Below are 15,684 nucleotides of genomic sequence, written 5' to 3' on the forward strand. Positions count from 1 at the left end.
ATCTGTCTAGATGGAAAAACACTGTAAAACCCTTGGTTTAGATCTGTCTAGATGGAAAAACACTGGTAAACCCCTGGTTTAGATCTGTCTAGATGGAAAAACACTGATAAACCCCTGGTTTAGATCTGTCTAGATGGAAAAACACTGGTAAACCCCTGGTTTAGATCTGTCTAGATGGAAAAACACTGGTAAACCCCTGGTTTAGATCTGTCTAGATGGAAAAACACTGATAAACCCCTGGTTTAGATCTGTCTAGATGGAAAAACACTGGAAAACCCTTGGTTTAGATCTGTCTAGATGGAAAAACACTGGTAAACCCCTGGTTTAGATCTGTCTAGATGGAAAAACACTGGAAAACCCTTGGTTTAGATCTGTCTAGATGGAAAAACACTGGTAAACCCCTGGTTTAGATCTGTCTAGATGGAAAAACATTGGTAAACCCCTGGTTTAGATCTGTCTAGATGGAAAAACACCAGAGACACATTAAAACACTGGTAAACCCCTGGTTTAGATCTGTCTAGATGGAAAAACACTGGTAAACCCCTGGTTTAGATCTGTCTAGATGGAAAAACACCAGACGTTATCTCGTCAGCTTTTATCAACAAATGAACTGAAGCCAAGTGGCAAGGTTAAAAAGACATCAGAGAAGGAAGAAACCTAGAGAGGAACCAGACTCAGCGGGGAGGGAGGTCCATTAGGTCTCAACTCACCTGTCTAGTTTCTCCAGAGGGGAGGGAGGTCCATCAGGACTCACCTGTCTAGTTTCTCCAGAGGGGAGGGAGGTCCATCAGGACTCACCTGTCTAGTTTCTCCTCTGCATGGATTTTCAGGACTCACCTGTCTAGTTTCTCCTCTGCATGGATTTTCAGGACTCACCTGTCTAGTTTCTCCTCTGCATGGATTTTCAGGGCTCACCTGTCTAGTTTCTCCTCTGCATGGATTTTCAGGACTCACCTGTCTAGTTTCTCCTCTGCATGGATCTTCAGGGCTCACCTGTCTAGTTTCTCCTCTGCATGGATCTTCAGGGCTCACCTGTCTAGTTTCTCCTCTGCATGGATCTTCAGGGCTCACCTGTCTAGTTTCTCCTCTGCATGGATCTTCAGGGCTCACCTGTCTAGTTTCTCCTCTGCATGGATCTTCAGGGCATGGTATCGTTGTTCCTCTTTCCTCACCCGGGACAGGTACTCCTGAGCACACCTCTTCAACACCTCCTCATTCTGATGGGGAGACACACAGCCAGAAAGAGAGACACCTGATTTAGGGTTTTAGTAAACTATCAACTATAACACACACACAGAGAGACTGTGTTTGAATGGTAACACACACACACACACACACACACACACACACACACACACACACACACACACACACACACACACACACACACACACACACACACACACACACACACACACACACACACACACACACACACACACACACACACAGAGAGAGAGAGAGACAGTGTTTGAATGGTAACACACACAGAGAGACAGTCTTTGAATCGTAACACACACAGAGAGACAGTGTTTGAATGGTAACACACACACACACACACACACACACACACACAGAAAGACTGTGTTTGAATGGTAACACACACACACACACACACACACACACACACACAGAAAGACTGTGTTTGAATCGTAACACACACAGAGAGACAGTGTTTGAATCGTAACACACACAGAGAGACAGTGTTTGAATGGTAACACACACAGAGAGACAGTGTTTGAATGGTAACACACACACACACACACACACACACACACACACAGAAAGACTGTGTTTGAATCGTAACACACACAGAGAGACAGTGTTTGAATCGTAACACACACAGAGAGACAGTGTTTGAATCGTAACACACACAGAGAGACAGTGTTTGAATCGTAACACACACAGAGAGACAGTGTTTGAATGGTAACACACACAGAGAGACAGTGTTTGAATGGTAACACACACACACACACACACACAAACACACACACACACACACACAGAAAGACTGTGTTTGAATCGTAACACACACAGAGAGACAGTGTTTGAATGGTAACACACACACACACACACACACACACACACACACACACACACACACACACACACACACACACACACACACACACACACACACACACACACACAGAAAGACTGTGTTTGAATGGTAACACACACACACACACACACACACACACACACACACACACACACACACACACACACACACACACACACACACACACAGAAAGACTGTGTTTGAATGGTAACACACACACACACACACACACACACACACACACACACACACACACACACACACACACACACACACACACACACACACACACACACACACAGAGACAGTGTTTGAATGGTAACACATAGAGAGAGTGTTTGAATGGTTACACACACAGAGACAGTGTTTGAATGGGTCTGATATGAAGATGCCCCTAAACAGACACATGTTATCCCACGTTACAGTACACTGAGATCTTATGTGATCCCCCGTGGGGAATCCACTAGATCGCAGTTGCTAAGCATCTCACTCTTACCAACTGAGCCATCCCAGATCCCAAAAGGCAGGACTTACAAAGGACCACATCAATTAACCGACTGAAGTCATGCCACTACAATAATAACGACTGGAATATCGTCATGATCGACAGTGACGAACAGCCTTCGGTAAGTGTGTGTATGCAGTCGTCAGAAGCCGTGTCTGTGCTTTCACCCCCCACCCCCCCCCTACCTACCTTGCGGTAGCCCTCGAGGACGTCCTTCAGCTTCTCGTATCGTCTGAACAGTTCGGCCAGACTTTTCTCTACTGAGTTGAGGTCTGAAAGAGCCTGGTCCTTCTCTACGATCAGCTGCTGGATGGTGTGGTGAGACAGAGACTTATCCTTCTGCTCATCGTCTGGTGGGAGGGAGGACACAGAAAGAGAAGAGAGAGAGAGAGGACAGACAGAGACGTGAGATGGAGGGACGAAGGATGGAGAGATGAGAGAGATGGAGGGAGGATAGAGAGAGGAGAGGGAGGATAGAGAGGGGAGAGGGAGGATAGAGAGAGGAGAGGAGAGGGAGGATAGGGAGGATAGTGAGAGAAGAGGGAGGATAGAGAGGGATGGAGGGAGGGTAGAGAGAGAGGAGAGGGAGGATAGAGAGGGGAGAGGGAGGATAGAGAGAGGAGAGGGAGGATAGAGAGAGAGGAGAGAGATGGAGGGAGGATAGAGAGGAGAGAGATGGAGGGAGGATAGAGAGAGGAGAGGGAGGACAGAGAGAGGAGAGGGAGGATAGAGAGGAGAGGAGAGGGAGGATAGAGAGAGGAGAGGGAGGACAGAGAGAGGAGAGGGAGGATAGACAGAAAGGAGAGGGAGGATAGAGAGAGAGGAGAGGGAGGACAGAGAGAGGAGAGGGAGGATAGAGAGAAAGGAGAGGGAGGATAGAGAGAGAGGAGAGGGAGGATATAGAGAGAGGAGAGGGAGGATATAGAGAGAGGAGAGGGAGGATAGAGAGAGGAGAGGGAGGACAGAGAGAGGAGAGGGAGGATAGAGAGGAGAGGAGAGGGAGGATAGAGAGAGGAGAGGGAGGACAGAGAGAGGAGAGGGAGGATAGAGAGGAGAGGAGAGGGAGGATAGAGAGAGGAGAGGGAGGACAGAGAGAGGAGAGGGAGGATAGAGAGAAAGGAGAGGGAGGATAGAGAGAGAGGAGAGGGAGGACAGAGAGAGGAGAGGGAGGATAGAGAGAAAGGAGAGGGAGGATAGAGAGAGAGGAGAGGGAGGATATAGAGAGAGGAGAGGGAGGATATAGAGAGAGGAGAGGGAGGATAGAGGGAGGATAGAGAGAGGAGAGGGAGGATAGAGAGAGGAGAGGGAGGATAGAGAGAGGAGAGGGAGGATATAGAGAGAGGAGAGGGAGGATAGAGGGAGGATAGAGAGAGGAGAGGGAGGATAGAGGGAGGATATAGAGAGAGGAGAGGGAGGATAGAGAGAGGGAGGATAGAGAGAGGAGAGGGAGGATAGAGAAAGAGGATAGAGAGAGGAGAGGGAGGATAGAGAGAGGAGAGGGAGGATAGAGAGAGGAGAGGGAGGATAGAGAGAGGAGAGGGAGGATAGAGAGAGGAGAGGGAGGATAGAGAGAGGAGAGGGAGGATAGAGAGAGGAGAGGATAGAAAGAGGAGAGGGAGGATAGAGAGGAGAGGGAGGATAGAGAGAGGAGAGGGAGGATAGAGAGAGGAGAGGGAGGATATAGAGAGAGGAGAGGGAGGATAGAGGGAGGATAGAGAGAGGAGAGGGAGGATAGAGGGAGGATATAGAGAGAGGAGAGGGAGGATAGAGAGAGGGAGGGAGGATAGAGAGAGGAGAGGGAGGATAGAGAGAGGAGAGGGAGGATAGAGAGAGGAGAGGGAGGATAGAGAGAGGAGAGGGAGGATAGAGAGAGGAGAGGATAGAGAGAGGAGAGGGAGGATAGAGAGGAGAGGGAGGATAGAGAGAGGAGAGGGAGGATAGAGAGAGGAGAGGGAGGATAGAGAGAGGAGAGGGTGGATAGAGAGAGGAGAGGGAGGATAGAGAGAGGATAGAGAGAGGAGAGGGGGGATAGAGAGAGGAGAGGGAGGATAGAGAGAGAAGAGGGAGGATAGAGAGGGGAGAGGAGAGGGAGGATAGAGAGAGGAGAGGGAGGATAGAGAAAGAGGAGAGGGAGGATAGAGAGAGGAGAGGGAGGATAGAGAAAGAGGAGAGGGAGGATAGAGAGAGGAGAGGGAGGATAGAGAGAGGAGAGGGAGGATAGAGAGAGGAGAGGGAGGATAGAGAAAGAGGAGAGGGAGGATAGAGAAAGAGGAGAGGGAGGATAGAGAGAGGAGAGAGAGGAGAGGGAGGATAGAGAGAGGAGAGGGAGGATAGAGAAAGAGGAGAGGGAGGATAGAGAAAGAGGAGAGGGAGGATAGAGAGAGGAGAGGGAGGATAGAGAGAGGAGAGGGAGGATAGAGAGAGGAGAGGGAGGATAGAGAAAGAGGAGAGGGAGGATAGAGAGAGGAGAGGGAGGATAGAGAGAGGAGAGGGAGGATAGAGAAAGAGGATAGAGAGAGGAGAGGGAGGATAGAGAGAGGAGAGGGAGGATAGAGAAAGAGGATAGAGAGAGGAGAGGGAGGATAGAGAGAGGAGATGGAGGGATGGAGGATAGAGAGAGGAGAGGGAGGATAGAGAGAGGAGAGGGAGGATAGAGAGAGGAGAGGGAGGATAGAGAGAGGAGAGGGAGGATAGAGAGAGGAGAGGGAGGATAGAGGGAGGATAGAGAGAGGGAGGATAGAGAGAGGAGAGGGAGGATAGAGAGAGGAGAGGGAGGATAGAGAGAGGAGAGGGAGGATAGAGAGAGGAGAGGGAGGATAGAGAGGAGAGGGAGGATAGAGAGAGGAGAGGGAGGATAGAGAAAGGAGAGGGAGGATAGAGAGAGGAGAGGGAGGATAGAGAGAGGAGAGGGAGGATAGAGAGAGGAGAGGGAGGATAGAGAGAGGAGAGGGAGGATAGAGAGAGGAGAGGGAGGATAGAGAGAGGAGAGGGAGGATAGAGAGAGGAGAGGGAGGATAGAGAGAGGAGAGGGAGGATAGAGAGAGGAGAGAGGAGAGAGATGACAGAGATGAGATGGTGGTCCTGATACTGCACACACAAATACAAAGACACTAAAACATGCACGCACACACACACACACAGACATGTGTATATCGACACACACACACACACACACACAAATGTGTATATCGACACACACACGCACACATGCTTACATATACACACGCACGCCCTGTTTATACCTGGTTCTTACATGTATCCTTTGTCGTAATCTTGTCCAGATTTTGATTGTGCCCACATTTTTCCTAACAGATGTAGATGATTAAAAGACTAATTGTGATCAGATCTTCCTGACCGCCTGCGGAGGTAGTCAGCCAATCATTGTGTCTGGACATCTTACAAGTGTATCATTTGTATAGAAGAACAGACCTCAGGTTGTTACCATGACATTAGACACTGCATTAGAACTAGAACAGACCTCAGGTTGTTACCATGACGTTAGACAATACATTAGAACTAGAAGAACAGACCTCAGAAGGTTGTTACCATGACATTAGACACTGCATTAGAACTAGAACAGACCTCAGGTTGTTACCATGACGTTAGACAATACATTAGAACTAGAAGAACAGACCTCAGGTTGTTACCATGACGTTAGACACTGCATTAGGGGACCAAGAAATCTGGTCACAATGCGGACACAGTAGACGAATATTAAGAGACATTTTTAATATCACGTGTAAACACGTTTTAGAACATGTGGGCACAATCAGAACGCGGACAAGATCAGGACTAAGGATGCATGTTAGCGCCAAGTATAAATGAGGCTAAACTGAGACACACTGGTAACTCCATTCATTGAGAAATTGTAGAGAATGGATTTGACATCAATAAAAAACAGAGTAGGTTTCTACTGCTACGTCTTCCTACGTTAGATAATGTCGCCTGCATTAGGGACATTTTAGCACGAAGGCAATGTTGATAAACCCTGTGTTTCTGTGTGAAGCATGCGGACAGAACAAACACGGAACGATGAGCGAAATGAACGAGGCCATTGATTCACAGGGGTGGAAAAAGTACCTAATTGTCAAACCTGAGTGAAAGTAAAGATACCTTAATAGAAAAGGACTCCAGTGAAAGTCACCCTGTAAAATATTATTCTCTGTTTAGTGAGTCCTCCAGATCAGAGGCAGTAGGGATGACCAGGGATGTTCTCTGTTTAGTGAGTCCTCCAGATCAGAGGCAGTAGAGATGACCAGGGATGTTCTCTGTTTAGTGAGTCCTCCAGATCAGAGGCAGTAGGGATGACCAGGGATGTTCTCTGTTTAGTGAGTCCGCCAGATCAGAGGCAGTAGGGATGACCAGGGATGTTCTCTGTTTAGTGAGTCCTCCAGATCAGAGGCAGTAGGGATGACCAGGGATGTTCTCTGTTTAGTGAGTCCTCCAGATCAGAGGCAGTAGGGATGACCAGGGATGTTCTCTGTTTAGTGAGTCCTCCAGATAAGAGTCAGTAGAGATGACCAGGGATGTTCTCTGTTTAGTGAGTCCTCCAGATCAGAGGCAGTAGAGATGACCAGGGATGTTCTCTGTTTAGTGAGTCCTCCAGATCAGAGGCAGTAGGGATGACCAGGGATGTTCTCTGTTTAGTGAGTCCTCCAGATAAGAGTCAGTAGAGATGACCAGGGATGTTCTCTGTTTAGTGAGTCCACCAGATCAGAGGCAGTAGGGATGACCAGGGATGTTCTCTGTTTAGTGAGTCCTCCAGATCAGAGGCAGTAGGGATGACCAGGGATGTTCTCTGTTTAGTGAGTCCTCCAGATCAGAGGCAGTAGGGATGACCAGGGATGTTCTCTGTTTAGTGACTCCTCCAGATCAGAGGCAGTAGGGATGACCAGGGATGTTCTCTGTTTAGTGAGTCCTCCAGATCAGAGTCAGTAGAGATGACCAGGGATGTTCTCTGTTTAGTGAGTCCACCAGATCAGAGGCAGTAGGGATGACCAGGGATGTTCTCTGTTTAGTGAGTCCTCCAGATCAGAGGCAGTAGGGATGACCAGGGATGTTCTCTGTTTAGTGAGTCCTCCAGATAAGAGTCAGTAGAGATGACCAGGGATGTTCTCTGTTTAGTGAGTCCTCCAGATCAGAGGCAGTAGGGATGAGCAGGGATGTTCTCTGTTTAGTGAGTCCTCCAGATCAGAGGCAGTAGGGATGACCAGGGATGTTCTCTGTTTAGTGAGTCCTCCAGATCAGAGGCAGTAGGGATGACCAGGGATGTTCTCTGTTTAGTGAGTCCTCCAGATCAGAGGCAGTAGAGATGACCAGGGATGTTCTCTGTTTAGTGAGTCCTCCAGATCAGAGGCAGTAGGGATGACCAGGGATGTTCTCTGTTTAGTGAGTCCGCCAGATCAGAGGCAGTAGGGATGACCAGGGATGTTCTCTGTTTAGTGAGTCCTCCAGATCAGAGGCAGTAGGGATGACCAGGGATGTTCTCTGTTTAGTGAGTCCTCCAGATCAGAGGCAGTAGGGATGACCAGGGATGTTCTCTGTTTAGTGAGTCCTCCAGATAAGAGTCAGTAGAGATGACCAGGGATGTTCTCTGTTTAGTGAGTCCTCCAGATCAGAGGCAGTAGAGATGACCAGGGATGTTCTCTGTTTAGTGAGTCCTCCAGATCAGAGGCAGTAGGGATGACCAGGGATGTTCTCTGTTTAGTGAGTCCTCCAGATAAGAGTCAGTAGAGATGACCAGGGATGTTCTCTGTTTAGTGAGTCCACCAGATCAGAGGCAGTAGGGATGACCAGGGATGTTCTCTGTTTAGTGAGTCCTCCAGATCAGAGGCAGTAGGGATGACCAGGGATGTTCTCTGTTTAGTGAGTCCTCCAGATCAGAGGCAGTAGGGATGACCAGGGATGTTCTCTGTTTAGTGACTCCTCCAGATCAGAGGCAGTAGGGATGACCAGGGATGTTCTCTGTTTAGTGAGTCCTCCAGATCAGAGTCAGTAGAGATGACCAGGGATGTTCTCTGTTTAGTGAGTCCACCAGATCAGAGGCAGTAGGGATGACCAGGGATGTTCTCTGTTTAGTGAGTCCTCCAGATCAGAGGCAGTAGGGATGACCAGGGATGTTCTCTGTTTAGTGAGTCCTCCAGATAAGAGTCAGTAGAGATGACCAGGGATGTTCTCTGTTTAGTGAGTCCTCCAGATCAGAGGCAGTAGGGATGAGCAGGGATGTTCTCTGTTTAGTGAGTCCTCCAGATCAGAGGCAGTAGGGATGACCAGGGATGTTCTCTGTTTAGTGAGTCCTCCAGATCAGAGGCAGTAGGGATGACCAGGGATGTTCTCTGTTTAGTGAGTCCTCCAGATCAGAGGCAGTAGAGATGACCAGGGATGTTCTCTGTTTAGTGAGTCCTCCAGATCAGAGGCAGTAGGGATGACCAGGGATGTTCTCTGTTTAGTGAGTCCTCCAGATCAGAGGCAGTAAGGATGACCAGGGATGTTCTCTGTTTAGTGAGTCCTCCAGATCAGAGGCAGTAGGGATGACCAGGGATGTTCTCTGTTTAGTGAGTCCTCCAGATCAGAGGCAGTAGGGATGACCAGGGATGTTCTCTGTTTAGTGAGTCCTCCAGATAAGAGTCAGTAGAGATGACCAGGGATGTTCTCTGTTTAGTGAGTCCTCCAGATCAGAGGCAGTAGGGATGACCAGGGATGTTCTCTGTTTAGTGAGTCCTCCAGATCAGAGGCAGTAGGGATGGCCAGGGATGTTCTCTGTTTAGTGAGTCCTCCAGATCAGAGGCAGTAGGGATGACCAGGGATGTTCTCTGTTTAGTGAGTCCTCCAGATCAGAGGCAGTAGGGATGGCCAGGGATGTTCTCTGTTTAGTGAGTCCTCCAGATCAGAGGCAGTAGGGATGACCAGGGATGTTCTCTGTTTAGTGAGTCCTCCAGATCAGAGGCAGTAGGGATGACCAGGGATGTTCTGTGTTTAGTGAGTCCTCCAGATCAGAGGCAGTAGGGATGACCAGGGATGTTCTCTGTTTAGTGAGTCCTCCAGATAAGAGTCAGTAGAGATGACCAGGGATGTTCTCTGTTTAGTGAGTCCTCCAGATCAGAGGCAGTAGGGATGACCAGGGATGTTCTCTGTTTAGTGAGTCCTCCAGATCAGAGGCAGTAAGGATGACCAGGGATGTTCTCTGTTTAGTGAGTCCTCCAGATCAGAGGCAGTAGGGATGACCAGGGATGTTCTCTGTTTAGTGAGTCCTCCAGATCAGAGGCAGTAGGGATGACCAGGGATGTTCTCTGTTTAGTGAGTCCTCCAGATAAGAGTCAGTAGAGATGACCAGGGATGTTCTCTGTTTAGTGAGTCCTCCAGATCAGAGGCAGTAGGGATGACCAGGGATGTTCTCTGTTTAGTGAGTCCTCCAGATCAGAGGCAGTAGGGATGGCCAGGGATGTTCTCTGTTTAGTGAGTCCTCCAGATCAGAGGCAGTAGGGATGACCAGGGATGTTCTCTGTTTAGTGAGTCCTCCAGATCAGAGGCAGTAGGGATGGCCAGGGATGTTCTCTGTTTAGTGAGTCCTCCAGATCAGAGGCAGTAGGGATGACCAGGGATGTTCTCTGTTTAGTGAGTCCTCCAGATCAGAGGCAGTAGGGATGACCAGGGATGTTCTGTGTTTAGTGAGTCCTCCAGATCAGAGGCAGTAGGGATGACCAGGGATGTTCTCTGTTTAGTGAGTCCTCCAGATAAGAGTCAGTAGAGATGACCAGGGATGTTCTCTGTTTAGTGAGTCCACCAGATCAGAGGCAGTAGGGATGACCAGGGATGTTCTCTGTTTAGTGAGTCCTCCAGATCAGAGGCAGTAGGGATGACCAGGGATGTTCTCTGTTTAGTGAGTCCTCCAGATCAGAGGCAGTAGGGATGACCAGGGATGTTCTCTGTTTAGTGAGTCCTCCAGATCAGAGGCAGTAGGGATGACCAGGGATGTTCTCTGTTTAGTGAGTCCTCCAGATAAGAGTCAGTAGAGATGACCAGGGATGTTCTCTGTTTAGTGAGTCCACCAGATCAGAGGCAGTAGGGATGACCAGGGATGTTCTCTGTTTAGTGAGTCCTCCAGATCAGAGGCAGTAGGGATGACCAGGGATGTTCTCTGTTTAGTGAGTCCTCCAGATAAGAGTCAGTAGAGATGACCAGGGATGTTCTCTGTTTAGTGAGTCCTCCAGATCAGAGGCAGTAGGGATGAGCAGGGATGTTCTCTGTTTAGTGAGTCCTCCAGATCAGAGGCAGTAGGGATGACCAGGGATGTTCTCTGTTTAGTGAGTCCTCCAGATCAGAGGCAGTAGGGATGACCAGGGATGTTCTCTGTTTAGTGGGTCCTTCAGATCAGAGGCAGTAGGGACGACCAGGGACGTTCTCTGTTTAGTGAGTCCTCCAGAACAGAGGCAGTAGGGATGACCAGGGATGTTCTCTGTTTAGTGAGTCCTCCAGATCAGAGGCAGTAAGGATGACCAGGGATGTTCTCTGTTTAGTGAGTCCTCCAGATCAGAGGCAGTAGGGATGACCAGGGATGTTCTCTGTTTAGTGAGTCCTCCAGATAAGAGTCAGTAGAGATGACCAGGGATGTTCTCTGTTTAGTGAGTCCTCCAGATCAGAGGCAGTAAGGATGACCAGGGATGTTCTCTGTTTAGTGAGTCCTCCAGATCAGAGGCAGTAGGGATGACCAGGGATGTTCTTTGTTTAGTGAGTCCTCCAGATCAGAGGCAATAGGGATGACCAGGGATGTTCTCTTGATAAGTGTGTGAATTTTACAATTTTTCTGTCATGCTAATCATTCATAGTGAGTACTTTTGGGTGTCAGGGAAAATGTAAGGAGTAAAAAGTACATTATTTGCTTTAGGAATGTAGTGAAGTAAAAATAAAAGTTGTCAAAAGTATAAATAGTAAAGTAAATTACAGATACCCCAAAAAGGACTTAAAATGTACTTTCAAGTATGTTTACTTAATACACCACTGCTGCAACGTGAATATGGATGCTACCATGGACACGGATAAGATAGTTACAGACGTGCAAATATCATACCCCTAAGACATGCTAACCTCTCACCATGACAATAACAGGGGAGGTTAGCATACCCCCAAGACATGCTAACCTCTCACCATTACAATAACAGGGGAGGTTAGCATTTTATATCATACCCCCAAGACATGCTAACCTCTCACCATTACAATAACAGGGGAGGTTAGCATTTTATATCATACCCCCAAGACATGCTAACACCTCACCATTACAATAACAGGGGAGGTTAGCATTTTATATCATACCCCCAAGACATGCTAACACCTCACCAGTACAATAACAGTGGAGGTTAGCATTTTATATCATACCCCCAAGACATGTTAAAACCTGTTGAGGATAGAGGGCGCTATTTACACTTTGGGGGAAAATCGTGCCCAATTTAAACGGCCTCGTACTCTATTCTTGCTCGTACAATATGCATATTATTATTATTACTATTGGATAGAAAACACTATCTAGTTTTTAAAACCGTTTGAATTTTGTCTGTGAGTAAAACAGAACTCATTTGGCAGCACACTTTCTGACCAGGAAGTGGAAAGTCTGAAAATGAATCTCTGTTCAAGGGCCTGCCTATAAATGGGCATGATACGTATGAGTATACATGCACGTCATACACCTTCCCCTGGATGTCAAGAGGAAGTGAGAGAAGAAATGGAGTGTTTATCTTGGTCTGAGGTGGAATATATCCTCTTGGCACGACGAGTCATCCATTTCCTGTTTTCTGAAAAGCGCGAAGATGGACCTGGAATTGCCTTCTGAAAAGCCGTCGTTATAGGCGACTACTATCTCCGGCTTTGATTTTATTTGATACATGTAACAATATCATCGTAAAGTATGTTTTTTCAATATAGTTTTATTAGATTTTTGAAATTTATTCGGGACGTTAGGCGTGTTGCGTTGTGTGCCTTTGTTCAGAAAGGAGAGCTTCGCGCCACTTGGCCAGTGCGCTGGCTAATTGAAGAGGGAAAAACGATGTTCTAAATCCAAACAACGACTGTTCTGGACAAAGGACCCCTTGTACAACATTCTGATGGAAGATCAGCAAAAGTAGGACCCATTTTGTGATGCTATTTCATATATCTGTCAAACTGTATACTAGTAGTTTTGCGCCCAGGTTTTGGCCACTCTCTCGCTATAACATAAGCCTTGTGTCGTAATGAAGATATTTTTAGAATTCTAACACTGCGATTGCATTAAGAACTAGTGTATCTATCATTTCCTATACAACATGTATTTTTTTGTAATGTTTATGAATAGCTATTTGGTCAGAATAGGTGAGAGTCTAATAGAAATATCCGCACATTCTGGGAAAAAGAAGCTACGTTAGCATAATGGATAACCACTGATTTCAGCTCTAAATATGCACATTTTCGAACAAAACATAAGTGTATGTATAACCTGATGTTATAGGACTGTCATCTGAGGAAGGTTTATGAAGGTTAGTGAAAATGAATATCTTTTGCTGGTTTATTCGCTAACGCTAACGTGCCTATTGCTATCGCTAACGTGCCTTGATGAATGAATGCGGTAGTGTGGTAGGCTATTGTAGTAAGCTAATATAATGCTATATTGTGTTTTCGCTGTAAAACACTTAAAAAATCTGAAATATTGGCTGGATTCACAAGATGCTTGTCTTTCATTTGCTGTACACGATGCATTTTTCAGAAATGTTTTATGATGAGTATTTAGGTATTCCACGTTGGTCTCTATAATTACTCTGGCTGCTTCGGTGCTATTTTTGACGGTAGCTGTGATGGTAGCTGCAATGTAAAACTGATTTATATCTCAAATATGCACATTTTTCGAACAAAACATAGATTTATTGTGTAACATGTTATAAGACTGTCATCTGATGAAGTTGTTTCTTGGTTAGTTTTGGTTGGTTCTTGGTTAGTTAGGTTGGCTTTGTGCATGCTACCTGTGCTGTGAAAAATGTCTGTCCTTCTTTGTATTTGGTGGTGAGCTAACATAAATATACGTGCTGTTTTCGCTGTAAAACATTTAAAAAATCGGACATGTTGACTGGATTCACAAGATGTGTATCTTTCATTTGCTGTATTGGACTTGTTAATGTGTGAAAGTTAAATATTTCAAAAAAATATTTTTTGAATTTCGCGCTCTGCCTTTTCAGTGGAATGTGGGAGGAGTTCCGCTAGCGGAACGCCAGAGCCAGACAGGCTAACCTCTCGTCATTACAATAACAGGGAAGGTTAGCATTTTTGGGTGAGTATGATAAATGTGCGTCTGTAACTTTCTCACTCATCGTTATTCACGATTAATTCAGGATTATCCGTTATCATGGTAGCATCCACATGAATGTAGAAGTGTTTATAAATGTAATTCTATTCTTATAGTTTTCTTGTGTTTGTGTGTGTGTGTGTGTGCGCGTGTGTGCGTGTGTGCGTGTGCGCGTGTGTGCGTGTGTGCGTGTGTGTTTGTGTGTGTGTGTGTGTGTGTGTGTGTGTGTGTGTGCGCGTGTGTGTGCGCGTGTGTGTGTGTGTGTTTTGAACTCACATAGTTATGTACTTAGCCTTAATGGTGGGAGTGGTCTGAATGGGGAGGGGAAAACTGAAAACGAGCTGTTATTGGCAGAGAGGTTTGGAACTCTCTTTCTTATTGGGGAATTAACTAATTTACCGCCTGGTGATGTCACCAGGCAGGCCAAAACTCTATCTCATCAAAACAGGCTGACATTTCCGGCTGTATTTTCAAACAGCTCTTAAACAAAAAGGACATTACCATCATTTTCAGAATTTCCCAGTATTATTCCAACAACACAGTGTTGAAATATATATATTTGTGAGTGAAGGAGCCTTTAACGGGCCTTGCTTTACATGATATCCTATGACAGAAAGGCTCAGTAAGAAAAGCTGGTGCTGTGCATTGTAGAAACGTATATTAAAGGTACAGTACCACCAGTTTCCTGATAAACAAACGTTGAAAAGTGAAAGACAACAAACAATGTAAAGACAAATGTCACTAGACGAAGAGAGTTTTCTCTCTCTCTCTCTTTATAACAGACAGATGTGATCTGAAGACACAAACAACTAATAGGTAGACTCCTCGATACTCACCCGGCAGCCCTGTTACAGAGAGTTTATACAATAGGAACAGGCCAAGACGGGAGCAGAAACACAAAATAAGGGGTTGTGTTATAAGTCAAGCTGGGAGGCTGCAGGACATATGAGTTGGGATCAATTCCATTTCAACCCGAAGTTCTAAATTCTAATTGAGGAACATTGGAATAGGAATTTTCAACTTAATTTGTGAATTGACTGAATTGAAATGGAATTGACTCAGAGCCTGCCAGACAGGTGAGAGAGCCGTATCCGTGTGTTAGAAGAAAAATAATGCATCGCTCCTTCACCTTGTTGTACAGAGTTGGGGTCCGTTCCATTTCAATACGGTCCATTCAAGAATAACCTGAAATTCCAATTTCATTTGTTTTCTCATAGAGAAGAATTCAGGAAAATTTGAATTTCTGTTTACTTCCTGAATTGACTGGATGGATATGGAGTTGACCCCTCCCCTGGTGCTATATGGATAATGGAGTTGACCCCTCCCCTGGTGATATATAGATAATGGAGTTGACCCCTCCCCTGGTGATATATGGATAATGGAGTTGACCCCTCCCCTGATGCTATATGGATAATGGAGTTGACCCCTCCCCTGGTGCTATATGGATAATGGAAACCCATATGTCCAGAGGCGGAAAGGGAGAAATGAAGGAGAGTAGTGAGATAAACAGGACGAAGAGTGAATCTTTGTGGGTTTGATGTGGAAGATAACAGGGAGGCTGGACAATCAGATGTATTTATACTCTACAACCATCTGAAGGGTGAAAGATTTTGCTGCATCAGAGGTGGAAACACAGTTTACGTCAATAGCAGATTCAGCGTTTAATTTTGACCAAATAATGAATTGTGCACATAAGATGTTTTGTCTTTTAACATACTGAACAGCTTGTGAGGTGAGGGAGATTTAACCAAAATATTGATATAAATCCCTTATTTAGTGGACTGAGAAACACTGAGCTTCGCTGGGGATGGGTCA

The 15,684-nt window shown here is 46.3% G+C and overlaps 1 protein-coding gene across 12 annotated transcripts in view; it reads right to left on the reverse strand.

The window, feature by feature from the left end:
* Positions 1-15,684, reverse strand: part of LOC129828560 (mucin-4-like) — a 162,846-nt gene that overhangs the window by 3,629 nt on the left and 143,533 nt on the right. For all 12 annotated transcript variants that reach the window (XM_055889593.1, XM_055889588.1, XM_055889592.1 and 9 more), the window contains 2 exons: positions 2,757-2,917; positions 1,111-1,217 (listed from right to left, as the gene is read on the reverse strand). In XM_055889593.1, the coding sequence (XP_055745568.1) occupies positions 1,111-1,217; positions 2,757-2,917 (268 nt within the window). The remainder of the gene's footprint in view (positions 1-1,110; positions 1,218-2,756; positions 2,918-15,684) is intronic.

This window comes from Salvelinus fontinalis, chromosome 30 (assembly GCF_029448725.1).
Source record: "Salvelinus fontinalis isolate EN_2023a chromosome 30, ASM2944872v1, whole genome shotgun sequence".
Taxonomy (NCBI): Eukaryota; Metazoa; Chordata; class Actinopteri; order Salmoniformes; family Salmonidae; genus Salvelinus; species Salvelinus fontinalis.